Below are 18,690 nucleotides of genomic sequence, written 5' to 3' on the forward strand. Positions count from 1 at the left end.
AAAAAGTGTATCTGGGGAGGAAATGATAGCCATGAGGGAGGAGGTAACAGTTAGTTCTGACAGTATTATCAAGGAATTAAATTGGGTTCTACTTAATAGTCAGCTCTGTTACTCACAGGGATCATCAATGGTGGAAAAATAGACCCTTTCTAATATTAATTTCTGGGATTGATGACAATCCGCGATGGTTTAATCTCCCAAAAATAAAAGGTTTTCAGTGGGCCGGGCTTAAGCACATTTTCTAGTTTCTAAATGTTTCAATGAAAAGAGAGTTTTGCACAAACAGACACATACTAATGAGTACAATAGAGTGTCCAAGATCTGTTTTAGACACACTTAAATTTACAATTTAGTTGCCCGTAAACAGAATTTGTGTTCTGATCGATCTCCCACAGAATGTCTATACATGCATTCTATCCAGGTGTTTAGGTGAAGAAAGGTTTTTTAAGAATTTCTCAGTTGGTTATTATGTACCAGAATTCTTATCCATACAAAAAAATTAAAAGCACGTTACATATACGTTTCAGTTATCTTTACATATTCATATGTGTTTCAGTTTTTTTTACATATACAGTACTTTTCTGTTATTAAAGAAGATCCCTTACCTTGGCATTTCTTTTGATTAAATACCACAGTGAGAATGTACGTTTAGAATTTTATGATTACTCTGGAAAGCTTTGCATACATTGTATGTTATGGTGAATAAAAACCCAAATGAATGAAGTATATGTCTTTATCAGAATAATAAACGTGTATTGCCAGTGTTGTAAACACAACATAGGAATATTTTGTGGTATCAGTACAGAATAAAGAATGAAATAATGTGAAATAAAAATTGAAATTGAAATAAAAGCAATAGAAATACAGAACAAAGCATCAAGGCAGCCATTCTGCGGCACCTTTCAGAAGTGTTATGAAGTCTTAGAGAGGTGGGTTGCATTTCTAATATTTTGTAATATGATTGAATAGAAAAAATATATTAAATAAATTGAATTTTACATAACCATGCATATTTCAATATAAGTTTGTTCCATATGGGTAAAACAATACATATATCATGCTAATAAGATTTTTTATTTTATTTTAACCACTCATTTCCTTCTTCAAAAATCCAGTGATTCATTCCATTCAGTGTCGTCTGTTGTGGTTCTTCTCCTACTGTTTCCTTTGGTTTGTGTTCATGTGTCCTTGTCTTTTGTCAGCATCTCGCACGGTGGAGTCCGCTTCATAAAGAGTGTGAAACATCAACGACAGCACATTTACACTCATGTCTCAAGGTCTGCAAGAAACACTCCGAATTAAGTTTTAACTAAGTTTTCCATGATAGTGAGCAGGTCTCAGGAAATATGTCAGATCATTGAATGATCTTAGGTTTATCTTTTTCTTAACAATCTAATGCTGGCAGATTTGCAGGACACTCGCAAGTCAACAGTTGATTTGCTCCATGTTCTCCTCCTATCTGTCTTTTTTGTCTGTTAGGAATTTTTGTCATTGTTCCAAAGACCATGTTGGACGCACTGGACTAAGGCAATAATACGTCATCTTGATTTTGAACGGAATGAGCATCATAGGGATTTACTAAGACTAGAACGTCAAAATTGTAAATGTGCTCCCTCTGGTGGTATATTTACATACTTTAGCACAAGTTCGGTCTTAACATGTTATTTAAACGATTTGTTTTCACAACAAACAAAAAACACAATGAGTAGAAAATTGTCTTTATTTATAAAATACCAACATTCCAACATCAGAGTTTATTCAACAGAATATTTGGCAGTGACAGACTTATTTAATTGCAAAATAAGGTAATTTTTCTGGTTTGAATGTTCAATTGACAGAATCAGCCCAGTTTATAGAGAAATAAATTGAAACAACAAACAAAAAGCCATTATTTTATACCCACTATTTCAAGAAGATTGCGGGGAAAATGTAACAAAAAATAAACTTCAAAGTATAATAATGCCTTCTTATCAGATCGAAATTCTTAAAAATTAAGACATATAAACATTTAATATAACATATCAATGTTAATATTATAATCAAAACCCTTGCAAACCTTGTTAAAAAGCCTTTCTGCGCGCCACTGTGTTCAATATGCCTCTTGTGAAGGACGGAATGACCAAAGAAAAATACAAAATAAAAGTGGAGAGCACATGTTTGCACAACATAATTGACTTATTTACCTCGCTTCATAAAAAACAATGAACAACCAAAATCTTTGTCCTGATCTTCATATCGTTTTTGTTCATTTTAAAATGAACTTGTGACTTCAATGAAAGCCAATGAATCAAATATTGTTTCTGCACATTCCTGAGCAGACAAGTGAACCCGTCAACCCATCATTTGGTCCAATAACTTCAATCCAACATTTCAAAAGCTTACCACCAATTAAGGAGAAATTAGCAAACATGGTCATGTAAGTGATTCACTACAACATGAGTCAGCAACAAAAACATCAAAATCAATTAAACCCTCTTAAACCTCTTAAACCATATTTTGACTGAAAAACAAGTATTTGTCCAATTTCTTCATTCTGATAACTTCAAAGCAGTGCAACAAGCGGCCCTTCAATACATCTTCAGAACCTCAGTAGTAATCATTTGTAATTACTCCTCGTCAAACATGACAAGGAATATTAAATAGTTCGCTGCGAGAACAAAATGCAGCAACTAAAACTAGCTCAAAACTATCCTTAAAATATTGGGGGCTCAATTGTTTTGACAATAAAAGCTAATCCAATGGTTGAGGTCCTGACTTCTAAACCCTTTCTCATACCCCACAGTCGTTTGGTTTATCTTGGACTCTGCGGGTGAGGATTAGGACTGTGGAAAGAGAAGCAACTGATACGTGGAACACCAGCTGCCAGATATTTCTGAAGCCGAGCAGATGAATGTTGCACAGCACGATCATGGCGAGCAGAATGAAAGCCTTGACGGTCTTCCGGCAGGCGTAGAAGAGATACAGGTGACACTGAGGGGACAGACAGACGCAGAATGTGAGACACTTTGTATTAAAGCTTACATTAAACTATGGAAATGAATTTACTTGTAACAAAGATGAAACAAATGCCAGAAAGAATGCCATGACATTCCCCATTCCTTCGTAATCATCCTGTGGAAGAAAGAAAGACACTTTACTAAATAAGACATTACAAGCAGCACTCAGTATATTCACTTACTTTAAGGAAACATAATGCAGGATTTAAGTTGGTGGTACATTTACTTTATGGGTATTTAGCGCCTCCTGCTGATTATTTCTTGAACAGACGTATTTACAATTCTTTAAAGTTAACCTATCACTTATATAGACTTGTTTAACTTTTTGCCGAACAATTCCTCATGTCGAGCCTTCAATACAAGATAGATGTTACATCAATCGAGGTATTTGGATGTTTTTAAGTGTCATTTTTGACGAAGGATACTGAGCTTCAATTGCTTCATTAAAACAGATGTATATTTTTGCCTATAACTCTTAAAATGACCAGATTGCTCTGAAAATAAAGCCAATCCTTGGTCGACATAAGGGTTAGTAGAAGTTGATGAGTGAAGTTTGAATTTTGGGTGAACTATCACTGTAAGAGTGAGAACTGAACGTGACAGAACATTGGGAATATGAAATACTAAATCCTGAAATAAAGCAAAAAACATCACCTTGAACGTATATTCCAGAAGATGTACCCCACGGATCATGTTCAAAGACGCACACATGATATTAAGGACCAGGGATAGGATTCCAGGTGCTGTCACTCTTTCAAGTTTTGCATTATGACCTGTGGTAGAGTAAGTTCAACCAGGTAAGACTTGTCTCACTACCACTGCTTGTCACAACTCTCACCAGTTGCAGCCGAATTTTCCAAATGTCCATTAGCAGTGCCGTTTGTTAACTCCACATCCTCCAAAGTTAGAATCTGTGCTGGATTCAACAATAAATCCTCCTGGACTTCTGTCAACGTGATCTCCAGAGCTGGACCACAATGATCTTCATACTGTTGCTTCAGCTTCTGTAAGGTTCCATCTACAAATGAGACAGTTTAGGGTTCTCCTGTATGACACATATTTGAATAAGACTAAGAATTCCATGCTTCAAGTTTACGAACCAAATTCTAAAAATGGATATGGCCGGGCTGCTGAGGTGACAGCAGCGGGATTGTAACATGCTGTGAACTCCCAGCGTAGATCTTCTAAGAAGCAGAAGGCCTTGGCAGCAGGGAGGATGTTGTGACACACGCTCATGTATGAAACACCATCTGATGTGACAAAGCTGACGAGGTAGAGAGAGCAATGAGCATTCTATAACAAACACATCTTGATCTAGCAGTGTCATAAAGCTACTATTAGGATTATTTGGTTCTTACTAAATATTGAGCTCCTGCCCTCTGACAGCTGCTCGGTCAGGAAACCGGGCCAGAGCCCTGCTGATGGTCCGGAGCTGCTGCTTCCTCTCTTGCAGCTCTCGATTATGTTGGAAGTCGGTGGAGGCTGAGAGGGGGAGTCCATCCCTGACCCGAGCAACAAAGGCAAACAGGATCAGAGACATGATCGTCTGGATCCATGGAAAAGGAAAAGCCTGAGAAATGAAGACAAAAACAAGGTATTTATTTTAATGGACTTGTGGAAAACCAATGTTGCTTTAAGTGACATTTTTCATTCCCCCTGTGGATGGTCAAAGACATTTAACCTTGCTTGTACAGAATCTAGGATTCAATATTACAGCATCTTTATTATGCATTTTAATGTTTTAAGTCTTTTTTACCTATTAATTATCGTTTTGCACTATGAAGTTGAATATAATTTACATTAGACACACACGCACTCACACAGGCGAACAAAATACACCAAATACACATGTTGGGGTATGAATTAGAATCCCTTATTAGTCCCACGAGGGGAAATTCGGTAGTGCTTTTTACAGCCATTCACACATACCGATGGGAGTAGGCTGCACACTTGCGCCAATTACAAGACTTATATAAACTAATAATATGGTTAGTATATTTATGAAACGTCTACAGTCGCTTTAGTTTATTGTATGAAGGTACAGTAAACCACAAACACGTTTATCAAATATTATGAAGTTGTTGTAAGAAACATCTCGACTCAACATTGAAACCAAGACAGACCTCTTTGTTGGATCTCCAAGTTTAGCAGGTGCACATTTCGCATCTCCATCTGGTGCCTACTTCTTCTACTTCGCTGTACACATTTTGTGTATATTTAAATAAATATTAAATACTAGATAAGGTAAATAAGCTTTAGAACATTTTGCGCCTTACCTCTGTACTAAGGGTTTCATGGTGCACCTTGTTGAGTCTCAGTTGTTCTTACTACGACATTGTTCTTAATCCAGATAGATCTACGAAACCCAAATTTACATAAGATACAAAATAAATTAAGGTGAAAATCGAGTCAAACACACACGATCTTACACGTCAGTGTACACCAATATGTGTTCAGATCACAATTAGCAAACAAGCTAACTTCTTCCTCGTACAACAACACCACAACATATCTGCTACGGATCCTCGGAAAGGTCAAGAAGTGCTCCTGCAAGGTTTGCGGAGTGCGTTCCAAAAAGGGAGCAACGCGTCGACCTTCGGTGTCTAGCTGATAAACCCAGCTAGCTACTGTACAAAGGTTAGTGTGTTCGCAATATTTTACACCGAAGAAGTTACCGTAGCGTTGTGCTGTGTTATCTGGCACTATATCTGTATCTATCTATTAGCTATTTTTGCTAAGTTCCGCTACCATTAGCAGTGCCCTGATGTTAGCATACAATGTGTGAGATATTTACGTTGTGTGTTCGTGTTACCTATTGTTTGACAAATGTTTACAGCAACGACACTCTTCCTAACATTTAAGTGAACGAATGAATCATTATTGTTTACATTAATGTGCGGAAGATAAACCTGTCGTTACACCAGCACTTCCTCGTTTTTGGTTAGTCGATGTTTATACGAGTGAAGGTATTTTCTCCTTCAGGACCATTTATTATCCTTACTTTGTCTCACTGTGAGGCATTTCAACAGGTCTCTCTTAAAGTGTCTGTTTTATTAAGTTACTTGGCATTTATTTACTTTGACCTGACAAATACAGTCTACATTTACACCAAAATAGAATAGTCGAGTACCTGGTATATGACACATAAAGAGATCAATTGTAAATAACGTGTAAAAAAACAAAACATTATTAGATTTACAAATTTTCTGTTCCCACATATATCTTGTTTTAAATTAATTTTTTAATTAATTTTAATTTATTCTCTATAGCTAATTATTTTTGTAAAAATATTAGTTTGGACTGTTTAAAAACACTTAAAAACATTTTTTACATCAAATTATTTTAAGTTTTTAGTTGAGTCTGAATTTATTTCCCTTTTCTTAACCTAACATAGTACACCCCTGCTATAGTAAAATGCTTTAATTTCTGATCAAATGTCACAATAAAGTTGGATGCTTACGACAGCTCTCAATTCAACACCCTTATAAATAGACCTGGTTTATTTCAAACAAGGCTCATGCTGTTCTCACTTAAGTGCCTGTCATAGTGGCAACTAGCTTATTTCATACAGGCATGTTGACTCATTAGTGTATATTTAAAGTTTGGATATCACTACAATATACTTTCTATTGACATTACTGTACAAACCAGTTTGAATTGTCTTTCAATGTGGTCCAGATCAATCATTCAAACTAATGATCAGAGGAACCATTAACAATAAAATAAAGAGCAGCATTTGTCTTGTTTACTGCTGTAAAACTGAACCTGTAACTGTAACTTTTGATCTGTGAACCCAAAACATGGGAGGATAAAAATTGTGATTTTCTCTCACTGTCTCTAATCCATGAGTATTTGTCATATCTGAAAACTAGGCTTTTAATTCCAGTGACCAACATGCTGAAAAAATTGCATTCATTTATTTTTACTCAGATAATTATTCAAAGATTTAAATGACTCAATGTAAACAATTTTAAAGAGTAAAAATACCCAAACAAAAAAGTCCTATTGCTTTTAGATATCAATCCAACATGGTGTTACTTGCCAAGTGGAAATGTAAGATGTAACGCGAGTATAACTGTGACACTGTGTGAAATGGGCCAGCTGCTACGTTTTAAAGGGAAGCTGAAGTTCAATGTGTTATTTTAAGCATTAGTGCTTCATCTCTGTAAATCAGATGTAAAAAAGGTTTCTTGTGTCGTTTCTAACCAATAATGCAAGGCTTTCTGGGTAAAAATGCTGTTTTATGAGATTGGGCTCGAACACATAATTATTTTTATTATTAAGTTAAGATATTCATGTTCTAACTGACTATGAACATTATCATACATCAACAAAGTGCTAAATAAATCTTGAGCTAAACCTTTTTCAGACTGTTTTTGTTCATATAATCTTGAAGTCCACACCAGTAGGTACCTTTTATTGAGGGGTTTGCATATTCAGGTGATTTCCCTACGCACTCCCATCAGCCATTTACCTCACTTCTCTCTCTTCACTCCAGTGCTTTCCCTAACTCTTCTCAATGTGCACTAAGTCAGGGCTTTCTTTTCTAAATAGAAGTGGAAAAACAAAAGAGGATTATTATTTCTGCTAAGCATATCTTTTCTTATTTTAATACTAGGTCACCTGGACTTTGATCACCATGGGAGTGAAAGACCACCCTCAGTGTTACTTTGATGTTGAGCTCAACAGGGAGCCAGGTAAGAGAGTTTTAATGGTGTACGCTTGTTCTTGTAAATCTTTGTTTAAATAGCTTACACTTATGAAAGCGGTTTGTTGTATGTATCCAGGTTGTTATTGTAGCCTTGGAGTAAGTGGAAAACTTTTTCCCTAATAATTGGCTTTTAAGATCCAGTTCTTTTATCTTTTGCAGTTGGGCGGATTGTCTTTCAACTTTTTTCAGAAGTCTGTCCTAAGACCAGCAAAAATTTCCTCTCTCTGTGCACCGGTGAGTCACTGGAAGATGTATTTTAAATGTTGTGTATGTTGTCTCAATATCAGATTTCTTGCTGCACGTATGATTAGATGGAAAAAGAAACTTGTCTCTGCTTGTTTTTAAATTAAAATTAATAACACCATCAAGCCATGAAATACAAGTTAATAACTTGTGTGTGCTTTTTTGCTAGATTAATTTTATAGGTTGATAATGTTCACAGAATATCATTATCATTATTTGCTTTGAGTACATTCAAACTGCTATGCTAATGTTTAAACATATTCCTGATAGATCCCGATAGAAAACCCTATTTGTTCTTAATTAAATTTGTACTAATGTTACCCTGATAAACTTTTTTTTTCTGCCAGGTGAAAAGGGATCTGGCAAAGTTACCGGCAAAAAGTTGTGCTACAAAGGCTCCACTTTTCACAGAGTTGTTAAAAACTTCATGGTTCAGGGCGGTGACTTCACAGAAGGTAAAAACAGTTATTAATTTTAAGTTTATTTGATGTTCGCATTTCCGTTCATATTAAAACTTTAGATTTTATAATAATATTATTAATAATAATTGAATTCAGACAATAATTAGATGATGTACTACTTATGTCCTCATACAAAATGTCTGTGTTCGCTGGGACTATTCTAACAGGAAATCACCGGAGTCTACATGGAAGAAAAAAAATGTTTGGGCCCCCCCACTCTATGTCACTCCTAATAAATTGCATCCATTTGACAGGAAAATAAATTAAATTCTTATTTAAACTAGCCGCCTTTTTTCCTCCTACCATTCCATACTGGAAACGAAATCAATTCAATATTTGATATTTAATATCGAATAGCGTTGGTTTATTTTTATCGCATTAAATCAGATTTGATTTCACTTTACCTACCTGGTTATCTACCTAGTTACATACATTCTGTTTGACAGTGTCATTTTTTATGCATTAATAAGTGTTTACAACACATTAGTGATTTAAGTATATGAATTTCTATTGTTTACAACACATTGGTGATTTAAGTATGTGAATTTCTACACAGGAAATGGGAGAGGAGGAGAATCCATATTTGGGGGCTACTTTGAAGGTAACCTGACGTCAGCTAGCTTGTATTGTTTTCTAATAATACAGGGCCTTAAACCCTTGCATGGGATTGCATGTTCAGACTTTTTTTTAAATTGTTTAATTTACAAGTGTCATTTGTGTGTAATGTATTCTATTGTTCTGACTCTTCTGACATTCAATTCTCCAGTACTAGTGCTGTCTTTTGTTCACCCTTTTACCAATACAGCATGGAGAGTAGGCATTCTATTTTTTAAAAAGCTAAAGTGTTCCTGCCTAAAATTTTCAACGTTCTTTTATTTATAGAGTGGTCTTTTGCAAAATGAGAAGGTAAGAGATGTTCACGGCTCAGTAACACCTTGTTAACATTGTCCCCACCACCCTCCTCAGCCACACTTCAAAAAGGTGCACATTTGTGCATTGCTGCAAATGAAACTGTGTGCACCTCTGACTGGATGTTCAGCTTGATGTATTTACTTTCACTATACAGATTATAATGTCCATGTTTTAGTGAAATGAAATGGTGTACATAATACATACAAATATTTTAAATGTTACTTTCAAACAAAGGATTTAATGTCAGGAATGATTGTTGAAATGAATCTACCTGTTTTATTTATTTAATCTAATATTAGTATGTGCATAGAAAACGTTCGTTTCCTAGCATGTGTATTCACAAACATACATTCTTCTTAAAGATTCCCTTATTGCCTAAAGCCTTTAAAAAAATAAATGCATGTCATAGTTGCACTTTTGCGCTGACAATTCCACAGTCTGATGCACAACAGTTGAGTAAAGTTATTTCTGAGGTGAATTGTTTAATTAATTATTACAAAAGGAAGGATTTGGAAATTGGATATGAATTATTAGGACGTATAAAGGAGGAAGAGAAAGTGCTTAAGGAAACCGAAGAAGATGTTGCTGGATGGTGTGAGATACAATAGCTGTGATTATGATTATCTGTTCATCTTTAAGTAGCATTATGATCATTTATTTGAGGACAAGACGAGTAATTCCTGAAAACGGCAAGTCAAAATGATTAATCAACAACTATGGTTTTATTTGTATTATTCATTTTAATTTAGATCTTAAGACATTTTAACTATTCCTAAATCAGAACTGTGTATTCATAGTGTAAATCTACCAAAAATACAGGTTGGTGAGGCAATGATTACATTTTACAGGCCTGAACTTTCACTCTGTTCCAAATAATAATCCATTTCCTCGTGAAGTGAATCCACAAAAGTGAGCCTCGTCCTTTCTCTGCCTGACAGATGAGAACTTCACTCTCAAACATGACAGAGCCTTCCTGCTGTCCATGGCCAACCGAGGGAAAGACACCAACGGTTCACAGTTTTTTATGTGAGTTTTAAATACTACATTTTCACCCAAATACATTTTGAAATGAGTGGCAGGTAGGGCTGAACAATATTTTCAGTTTTATCACTATGAATTTTTTTTTCTTCAACATTTCAAACATAATTAGAATATTGTCTGGTTTTATCTTGTAGCTTGTTAAAGTTATAGTTATATACGGATCTATTGTTATTTAACTTTTCTTACTTTGTCACAACTGTGGTGTATTAAGAAAGAGCAAATATAATCTAAACCTTCAGTCTTTATAACTTTGATATTGTTCAGCCCTAGTGTCAGTTTCTTCATGTATGATAACGTGTCATCATCAACAATCCCCTCAGTTGTGATTCAAAGTGCAGAGAAACATGGTTTTAATCTTTTTTACCTAAAATGTATTACATTCTTTCTCTTGCCGTTTTTGTAAAATTTACAGAATCTCTAACCTCCTGCTCTTCTAAGGTAATGTGTCTCCAAGGCTGTGTTTCTCTCTCTCTTCCTCTCCAAATTCTCTTTTCACTCCCTTATGTTTATTTGGAAGTAAATTCATTCAACATTCTAACTTTGTTTTAGTCTTATTCACAAATTAGTTCAGGTGATGCCAAAATTTGTTGGGTAGAATTCTTTTAACTTGATGTTATAATGGCTCTACAGAAAAGTGTCTGTCTGTAAACTGTTATTTAGATTAATATTATTTTTCTTTTGTCAGGTGATATTTTAACTTTTTTTTTCTTTTTTTTTTACAATTGAGTCTCTTTAATTTAAGGTTAAATGTGCCTTTAAATTCCTCATTGTACTTTTCCTTTAAATAAAAAGTTCCCATTATTACACTTGCCAGACTCACGAGACTGCCTTTGTTGCTCATACATGTCTGTATCTCTCTTTCTCCACGGTTCTTCTCTACTTGACTGACCTTTCTGCCTTGATGCCTGAAATTCAACTATAGCACAACTAAAACAGCGCCACATCTTGATGGGTAAGTGTGATTGAGGGTGATGCATTTCCACTCCAAGAGATGATTAAAACCTGTATTCGTCTTTCAACAGAGTTCATGTCGTGTTTGGTCTTGTCATCTCTGGCTTCGAAGTCATAAAGAAAATCGAGGGATTAAAAACAGACTCTGCAAGTCGTCCGTATGCTGACGTCAGGGTTGTGGACTGTGGTCAGCTGATCACCAAATCTGCAAATGATGGTAAATATAATGCACTATTCCATTAATAACTACTGCCTTAATATATAGAATTTGTCAAACCGGAGTAAATAAAGATTATTAAACGATGAATTATAATAAGACTTAGTCCTCGATACAAAGTTTAGCTGTTTATAAAAAATATTCCCATTCTTGATTAGCTATGTTTATTTTCTTCATTTAAATATATATATATATATATATATATGTATATATATATATATATATGTGTATAAGCACCTTTGATGTTTGTCATCTAAAACATTTCAGATTCAATTGGGGATTTAAAAGGTCAAATATTTGTTATTACAATGGTGAAATATTGTTTTATCTTATCTTATGTTTGTCTTACATTTTGGAAGTTTTAATTCACTCATTTGTCCCACTTTCTGGCAAATGTTTATAAATTCCATTTTTTATTTATAAGTGTTTTGATTGAAGAAAAGAAAATGATCTTCCCTCTACAGTTCTTGAAGGCAAGCGGAAAAGAAGCTCTTGTTCTGTGGATTCAGAAGAATCATCACCCCAGTTCTCATCGCCAGCCAACTCTGAAAGTGAATCGGATAAAAAGCCGAAACGCAAAAAACATAAGGGGCACACAAAGATCAAAAAAGGAAAAAGGAAAAGGAATGAAACCAGAACAGAACCAGAAAATGAAGCTCCTACTTGTCCACAACTGTAAGTTCACAATGTTGATGGTCGTATTATTATTGGTTTATGACATTTGTGTTTGTGTGACAGCTCTCTCAGTCCTGTGGGAAGAGAGTTCCTGGAAAATGAAGTGGAAGAAGAGAAGGAAAATAGTGGCAAAAGAGAGAAACCTGTAGTGAGACCAGAGGAAATCCCGCCGGTACCAGAGAACCGCTTTCTACTGCGACGAGATGTTCCCACCAAAGAGGATAAAACAGATCTGTTAGTTTCAAGATAATTCTTTTGCTATTCACAATTTTTTTATTTGATGAAGATTCTTAATGTCTATTGCTGTTTTACAGATCAGTGAAAGAGGAATTGTCTCTTTCAACTGAACAGAAACCTGCTGTATCCAAGTCGGGCCGCAAGATCAAAGGCAGAGGAACAATTGTACGTTTTTTTCCCTCAGCGGTTCTGTGAAATGACGTAAATCTGAAAAAACTTTGTTTGATTTACACAGTTGTACTGAGTTTTCTGTGTTGCTCTTAGCTGTAGCATAACATGCACAAAGATTGACTCTGAACTATTATCAGGTCAAAAGAACAGAATTGGTAACTATTCCCCCAAAACTGTTTAACACTGATATTTACGTCAGGACAGTCAGGAATTCCATCTGATCACTTTCAGTCTGTTTTCCCGGAAGTCAACCCATTGTTTGTGGTACTTTGCAGAGGTACCACACTCCCACCAGATCCAAATCCCGCTCTGCATCTGTGGAGGAACATGGAAGCAGTGAAACTCCACCACACTGGAAAGAGGAGATGAAGCGAACCAAGGTTTACCAGCCGCCTAGTGTGGAGAGGTGGAACAAAGGAGAGAAGTATGATGGCATTTTCAAATGCGTGTGTCATTTATGTGCGATTAATATAACTTTAGTTATCTGTCGGATTATACCAAAGCATCATATCCAATAGAATAGGTCCTCCTAGTGCCATTAATGAACGCGTTATCTAAAGTTCAATATTGGCAAAATATTATCTTTGCATTATGTATTCTTTTATGGGGTTAAAAGCACTTTAAACCTGGAAGTGTGTACATCCAAACTTTGTCTTCATCCTCTTCTAATATTATTGCCCTATATTTATTTTAGGTCCACTGTTTTTGCTTTAAAAAGAAAATACTGTGAGGTAATTGTGTTAATGTAACACCAGGTGGCGGTGACATTTCAGAACTTGCAAAATACACAGGCAAGTGTGAGCAAACAAGGAGGCAGGTCCTGTTTTGCAACACAGAGATTGACTCGTATTTAAATGATAAGTGGATCTTAATAGTATTCGTAAATTCCACCCATTTCTTACATTTTTGACATCTATTTTTTGAGATATTTCACTAAAAGATGAGGTCAGATAAATGCAGCTGATTGCTCTTTGGCAGAGGTAACTACAGGGATGTTTGCAGTGTTTCCTATGGGCATTGGCTTCATGTGACCATGCAGTATAAGGCCTAGTTTTCCTTTCTTCAGACACTTCTGAGACGCTCATGATTAAAACATGCCTTAAGGTGCAGTTCTGGTGAAAAAGGTTAAACTACGTCATATTGGAAAGTTTACGTTGTTGTACTGTATACTTAACTTTATTCTATAGAGCTTTGAGAATGTCTTGTTATTGATTGTACATTTTAAGATTTCAAATGTAGGCAAGTGTAGATGTGTCTAGCTTATCTTTATCATCTTTTCAGATTGGACAACCAAAGTGACTCTGTGTGGTCCAGATCGCAGTTGTCATCCCCACACAGCTCCACCAGGTCCAGCAGTCCCCATCAGCTGAGGAAAGAAAAGAAAAAGGCGAAACGCAAAAAGAAATCCAAAAAACGAAAACATGTCAAAAAGAAGAGCTCGAAAAGCAAACCATCAGAGCCAGTCCTCTCAGAGGGAGAAAGGTCTCCGTCATCAGAAAGAAGGTCCAGAATCTCTCGTTCAACACAGAGTCCAGCTCCACAACCCAGCCGTGCATCAAATAGCAACTCTCGATCTTACTCTATTTCCTACAGCTCAAGTCGCTCAAGGTCTCGTGGGAAATCCTGGTCTTATTCCAGATCAAAGACTTACTCACGGTCAAGATCCAGGTCTTATTATCATTCACGGTCCAGGTCTAGATCCAGATTAAGGTCCAAGCACAGTTATGGGTCACCATCTTCCACCAGATCCAGATCTTCCAAACGTAAAAAGTCTAGCAAGACCTCTCATAAGCCTGCAGAGACCAAAGTAACACATGTTCACAGATCCCCTAAAGTGAGCGCCTCAGAGAGCGCCCCCGTAATCCCAATGAGTGACAGTCCCCCACCCTCTCGCTGGAAGCCAGACCAGAAACCCTGGAAGCCCTCGTACGTCCATATTCAGGAAATTAAATCAAAAGTATCTTCAACCAGCCAATCTGGTCATGACGGCACAAAAGGTTCCCAAGCCTCAGTGAAACAAAACAAAGATGATTTGTTGCGTGCAGGCAAATATAGAAGGCGTTCCCTCAGCTGCTCCTCAAGAAGCAGGTCTTACACTCACTCATACAGTCGCTCCAGGAGTAGAAGTTACAGTTATTCCAGGTCTCCTTCCCCCCGTCACTTAAACAGCCGCTCGTCCTCGGACAGCAGATCATATTCCGACAACTCTGAGGCAGAAAGTGGAAAAACAAAGAAAACAATAGGCATCGACAATCAGGGGACTTTAAGTGTATTTAACATGATGAAGAATAGTACATTTACCAATCTTGCCACTGAAGATTTAAAATCTAAATCGGACAACAGGAGAGAGACGGGTGCTATACCAGTCATCACACCAGACAAGCTTCATCGTCCAGTGGAGGTGGAGCAGACGAAAGACAAATCTGAATGGGACAGTGACAGTGACAAGCAAAGCAACAGTGCCTGTGTTGTAAAAACACAGAAACCAAACCCCTTGTCCAGCGAGCCCAAGAGTTCCGGGGTCACTGGGTGGAATTCTGAGAGTGATTCAGAAAATGTCACAAAAGCAGCGGCGGTTGTATCCGATAAGGAGGAAGGCGAAGCTAGTTCAGAGTCAGATGCCGAACCAGGCAGGAAGGTAAATGAGCCACTGAGCCCTTTAGGTCAGAAGAATCTAGCAGAAGCATCTGCAAAGCATGAGGAGCCGCACAAACATCGGGGGAGGAAGAAAAGCAAAAGCAAACGAAAAAGGAAGCACAAAAGTAAAGGTCAGAGCAAGACAAGTTCTCATCACAGCAAGTCGAAGAAGTCAAAGAAAAAGCACCAGAAACAGAAGACAACATTTCACTGGCAGCCACCTTTAGAGTACGGAGAAGACGAGGAGGAGGAAGACGAGTCCAAACGTGAGAGACAAAGTCCAAGTAGAGGTGTGAAGGAACGGCCGGGTGCAGAGATGAATCATGACACCTCGATGACGAGACATAGCAGTACTAGCAAGATGAGACGCGGGACCATGGAAGTTGGAGGAAGAGCCTCTAAACAAAGCGGGCCTCATCATCAGAATGTTGCCAATGAAGGAAGCTTGAACATCAAGCAGGAGTCCGATATGGACATCTGCACTCCAGAGCATGAAAACATCATTGAAACCCCAGTCGCTCCCTCTTCCATCAACACCAACCTCTCTCAACCTACTCTTAATATATCTGTACCAGTGTCCCATATTGCCAGCAAAAATGAGCCGTCTGTTCCCATGACAACGGAGGTTGAGGGAGCGAGGCAGGAAGTAGAGAATGTAAATCCATTAGGCACTGCAATTAATTTCAAATGGAAGCCTTTAAAAGGCATGACATCGCTTCAAATGTCGGCTCAATCCGTCACCGCAAAATCTACTCAACTTCAACTCAGTCAGGCCGCCACTACACCACAGGGAGTACGGATGGAGATCAAAACCAGTAGCCGAGTGCGACCTGGATCCTTGTTTGACGAAGTGCGTAAGACGGTGCGTCTCAATCGGAGGCCGAGGAACCAGGAAAGCTCTAGTGGGGAAAGCTCGGCGTCCATGGAAAATACCAGGAGCAAATCACACACGACTTCTCCAAGGAGGTCTTCAACCAGGAAGTCTCGGTCAGTTTCAAACCACAAATCCAGAACGAGAGGCTGGTCCCACTCCAGCAGCAGATCCAGAAGTAGATCCTCCAGTTACTACTCCAGGTCAGAGTGCAACCCTCTTGTGACAGTTAGTTTTGATAAATATTAACACACAGATACTTTTTGTATTTTTCAGTCGCAGTAGAAGTCGACACAGGCATGGTCGAGGACGTTCTCGCAGCAGCACCTACAGAAGCTACAGAAGTCATAGGTATGCACCAAAAACCCAAATAAATCATTGTCAAAAAGACGACGTGAGAAAATCGAATGTGTGTTTTCCTTCTGTTTTTTCAGCAGGACATACAGTAGAAGTCACTCAAGAAGTCATTCATATGATCGTCGAAGGAGATCAAGGTTTGTCATTTCTAAATAAGGATGTTCTATGGATTAAATTGTACAGAGCTACATTGCTAAGTTAGCTCAAACAGACATCAAAAGATCAAGAATACAAGTGGCTGTGTTTTGAAGGGGATCGTACCTATGGGCATCTTCAGATCTCTTAATCAGGATTCAATAACTTGATAAGAGGAAATCCTACTTACAATTGAGGGCTCCAAGAAGGGGAATGCTTGAACATGAATTCAAATTGAGTTAAATTGCAGTGATGAGCAAATTTGATTCATGTTAAACACGATTCTAAAATGTGTTTCTGACGAGAGTGTTCTGCTGTGTGTCGATTCAGGTCAGCGTCCTCTGAAAGTTATTCCAGTCGAAGCCGGAGCATTAGCAGAAGACGAGGCCGTGAAAGAAGTGACAGCTACAGGAGCTCCGACCGAACATCATGGTAAGACTCTGACCTGTTGAACCTTGTTTGCAGACAACACTGCACACAATGAGTCCATTGATCATTTCTGGATGTGGTCTTGGATTCATACCACCATCTTGGAACGTAAAAACCTCCTTCTTTCTCAGGTCATCCAGTCGCAGCTCTTCCAGACACAGGAGTCGCAGCCGCAGCAGCCGGTACAGCTGAAAAATAATTAGAAATCTAATTTCAGAAGCTGCAAAAAGAAATAGCAAACTATGATGTTCTAGTTTTTGGGAACATGGGTGAAAATGAATGTAAGTAGAAATTGATGTGAATGTTTCTTTTGTGTTGGGTTTTTGTTGTGTTTTAAATGTAAATATGTGTATTCTGTGCATTTACATTACTGAAATGCTTTATGTAGAGCATCAAGTTCCTAAAATATGCAGTTTTTGCAATAATCACTGTGGATGTCAGTTATATTTGATTATTTTTTTAGACGACTATTTTGTTATGTGTGTCTGCACTCATAGACGTGCAATACATGAAAGATGCATTTAATTTAAACACTGAATGTTTGCATAATAAATACCACTATATGATTCTATTACTACTCTATTGTCTGTTTTTTTTGACGAAAATATATTTGAGGTATATTCTAAAGCTGCTTAGATCAACACATCTCACAAACGCTCGCATTAGGGTGAAAATCAGACAAACTGTCTCCGTTTTAATCTGATTCTTTTTGGATGTGAGAAAGATTTTTGATTACTTGGCTAACCCTACCATCAATTTTGCTTGTACAGTACACCCCGGTTTTCTCTACATCGGCTCAGAATACAGGACTGCAAGGAAAATTCTGACCTGCTCTAGTAGAAGAACTCCCATTTTCCCTTAGGTCTGTGGATCATAATCTACTTATGGTTCCTCGCACAAGGTTCTTATTTAACCTCAAATCGGTCTATGTCTATTATCAGGGACATCAGCTTCTATTTTCACAAGGAGAGAAATCCTTCCAGGCTGTTGCTCCTAAGCTTTGGAACGATCTACTGATTCGTTCAAGAAACATCTTAAGACATTTTTATTTGTGCAGGCTTTTTTTTCTAATCCTCTGGGACTCCTGCTTTTGTCTCCTTGGCCTTTTAGAGTTTTTAAATTTGTATGTATTTTAACTATGTATTGCTTTTGATTGGTCAAGCGCTTTGTGACCCTGGTCTAGAAAGGCGCTTTACAAATAACACTTACTTACTTACCTTGACCTAGAGACAACACAAGGGATATCACAAACACAATTGTTTTCTGGCCTTCGGGTCACCTTGACCCAGAGACAACAAGTGAGTAAGTAAGTCATTTTTATTTGTAAAGCACTTATCCAGACCAGGGTCACAAAGCGATTAAACAATCAAAACAATATTCAATAAAGTATATAGTTTAAAGGTCAAGATAAAACTGATAACACAACAGGAGTTCCAGAAAATCAAGGAAAAGCCTGAACAAATAAAAACGTCTAACAAGGGTTGAACAAATCTGAATGTACCTCTGGTTATGTGCACTGTTCAGTGAGCTCTCATCCTTTTGAATCACTGTTACAATATAAATATAATAATAATAATATTAATGTGAAACGGAAATCTAAACCATTGTTACATTATTCCAACTTGAAAAAAATCAAACTTTGATCG

General features: G+C 37.2%; 2 protein-coding genes across 8 annotated transcripts; one reads left to right on the forward strand and one right to left on the reverse strand.

The window, feature by feature from the left end:
- Nucleotides 1–1,702: 1,702 nt before the first annotated feature.
- On the reverse strand, nt 1,703–5,507 carry sec22c (SEC22 homolog C, vesicle trafficking protein). Of its 4 annotated transcripts, XM_087789896.1 has the most exons (9): nt 5,426–5,507; nt 5,273–5,352; nt 5,120–5,192; nt 4,355–4,566; nt 4,097–4,260; nt 3,835–4,014; nt 3,651–3,769; nt 3,046–3,111; nt 1,703–2,970 (listed from the first exon to the last, which is right to left on the reverse strand). In XM_087789896.1, the coding sequence occupies exons 4-9, from the start codon at nt 4,534–4,536 to the stop codon at nt 2,770–2,772; spliced, it is 912 nt and encodes a 303-aa protein (XP_087646022.1). In that variant the 5' UTR covers nt 4,537–4,566; nt 5,120–5,192; nt 5,273–5,352; nt 5,426–5,507; the 3' UTR covers nt 1,703–2,769. The 4 variants fall into 4 exon arrangements, with proteins under 4 accessions (XP_087646022.1, XP_087646020.1, XP_087646021.1 ...); XM_087789894.1 differs by lacking the exon at nt 5,120–5,192; XM_087789895.1 differs by having other exon boundaries at nt 5,273–5,484.
- A 9-nt stretch (nt 5,508–5,516) lies between these two features.
- nktr (natural killer cell triggering receptor) lies at nt 5,517–17,615 on the forward strand. 4 transcript variants are annotated; one of them, XM_087789888.1, is made up of 17 exons: nt 5,517–5,633; nt 7,615–7,693; nt 7,867–7,941; nt 8,298–8,405; nt 8,968–9,012; nt 10,262–10,349; nt 11,287–11,316; nt 11,387–11,532; nt 11,997–12,207; nt 12,271–12,441; nt 12,522–12,609; nt 12,891–13,039; nt 13,897–16,326; nt 16,400–16,474; nt 16,558–16,617; nt 16,946–17,047; nt 17,176–17,615. In XM_087789888.1, the coding sequence occupies exons 2-17, from the start codon at nt 7,636–7,638 to the stop codon at nt 17,234–17,236; spliced, it is 3,897 nt and encodes a 1,298-aa protein (XP_087646014.1). In that variant the 5' UTR covers nt 5,517–5,633; nt 7,615–7,635; the 3' UTR covers nt 17,237–17,615. The 4 variants fall into 4 exon arrangements, with proteins under 4 accessions (XP_087646014.1, XP_087646015.1, XP_087646016.1 ...); XM_087789889.1 differs by having other exon boundaries at nt 16,561–16,617; XM_087789891.1 differs by lacking the exons at nt 5,517–5,633; nt 7,615–7,693; nt 7,867–7,941 and adding an exon at nt 9,294–9,317 and having other exon boundaries at nt 8,304–8,405.
- The last annotated feature ends 1,075 nt before the right edge of the window (nt 17,616–18,690 follow it).

Source organism: Callionymus lyra, chromosome 4 (assembly GCF_982586985.1).
Source record: "Callionymus lyra chromosome 4, fCalLyr1.hap1.1, whole genome shotgun sequence".
Lineage (NCBI taxonomy): Eukaryota > Metazoa > Chordata > Actinopteri > Syngnathiformes > Callionymidae > Callionymus > Callionymus lyra.

Coding starts and splice junctions, on each gene's coding strand:
- sec22c (XM_087789894.1), bottom strand. CDS start 4,536: ATGTCTCTGATCCTGTTTGCCTTTGTTGCTCGGGTCAGGGATGGACTC. Junction 4,261..4,354: donor GGGCAGGAGCTCAATATTTA/GTAAGAACCAAA, acceptor CTACCTCGTCAG/CTTTGTCACATCAGATGGTG. Junction 4,015..4,096: donor ATATCCATTTTTAGAATTTG/GTTCGTAAACTT, acceptor TCTCATTTGTAG/ATGGAACCTTACAGAAGCTG.
- nktr (XM_087789888.1), top strand. CDS start 7,636: ATGGGAGTGAAAGACCACCCTCAGTGTTACTTTGATGTTGAGCTCAAC. Junction 11,317..11,386: donor ACAGCGCCACATCTTGATGG/GTAAGTGTGATT, acceptor GTCTTTCAACAG/AGTTCATGTCGTGTTTGGTC. Junction 12,442..12,521: donor AAAGAGGATAAAACAGATCT/GTTAGTTTCAAG, acceptor GCTGTTTTACAG/ATCAGTGAAAGAGGAATTGT.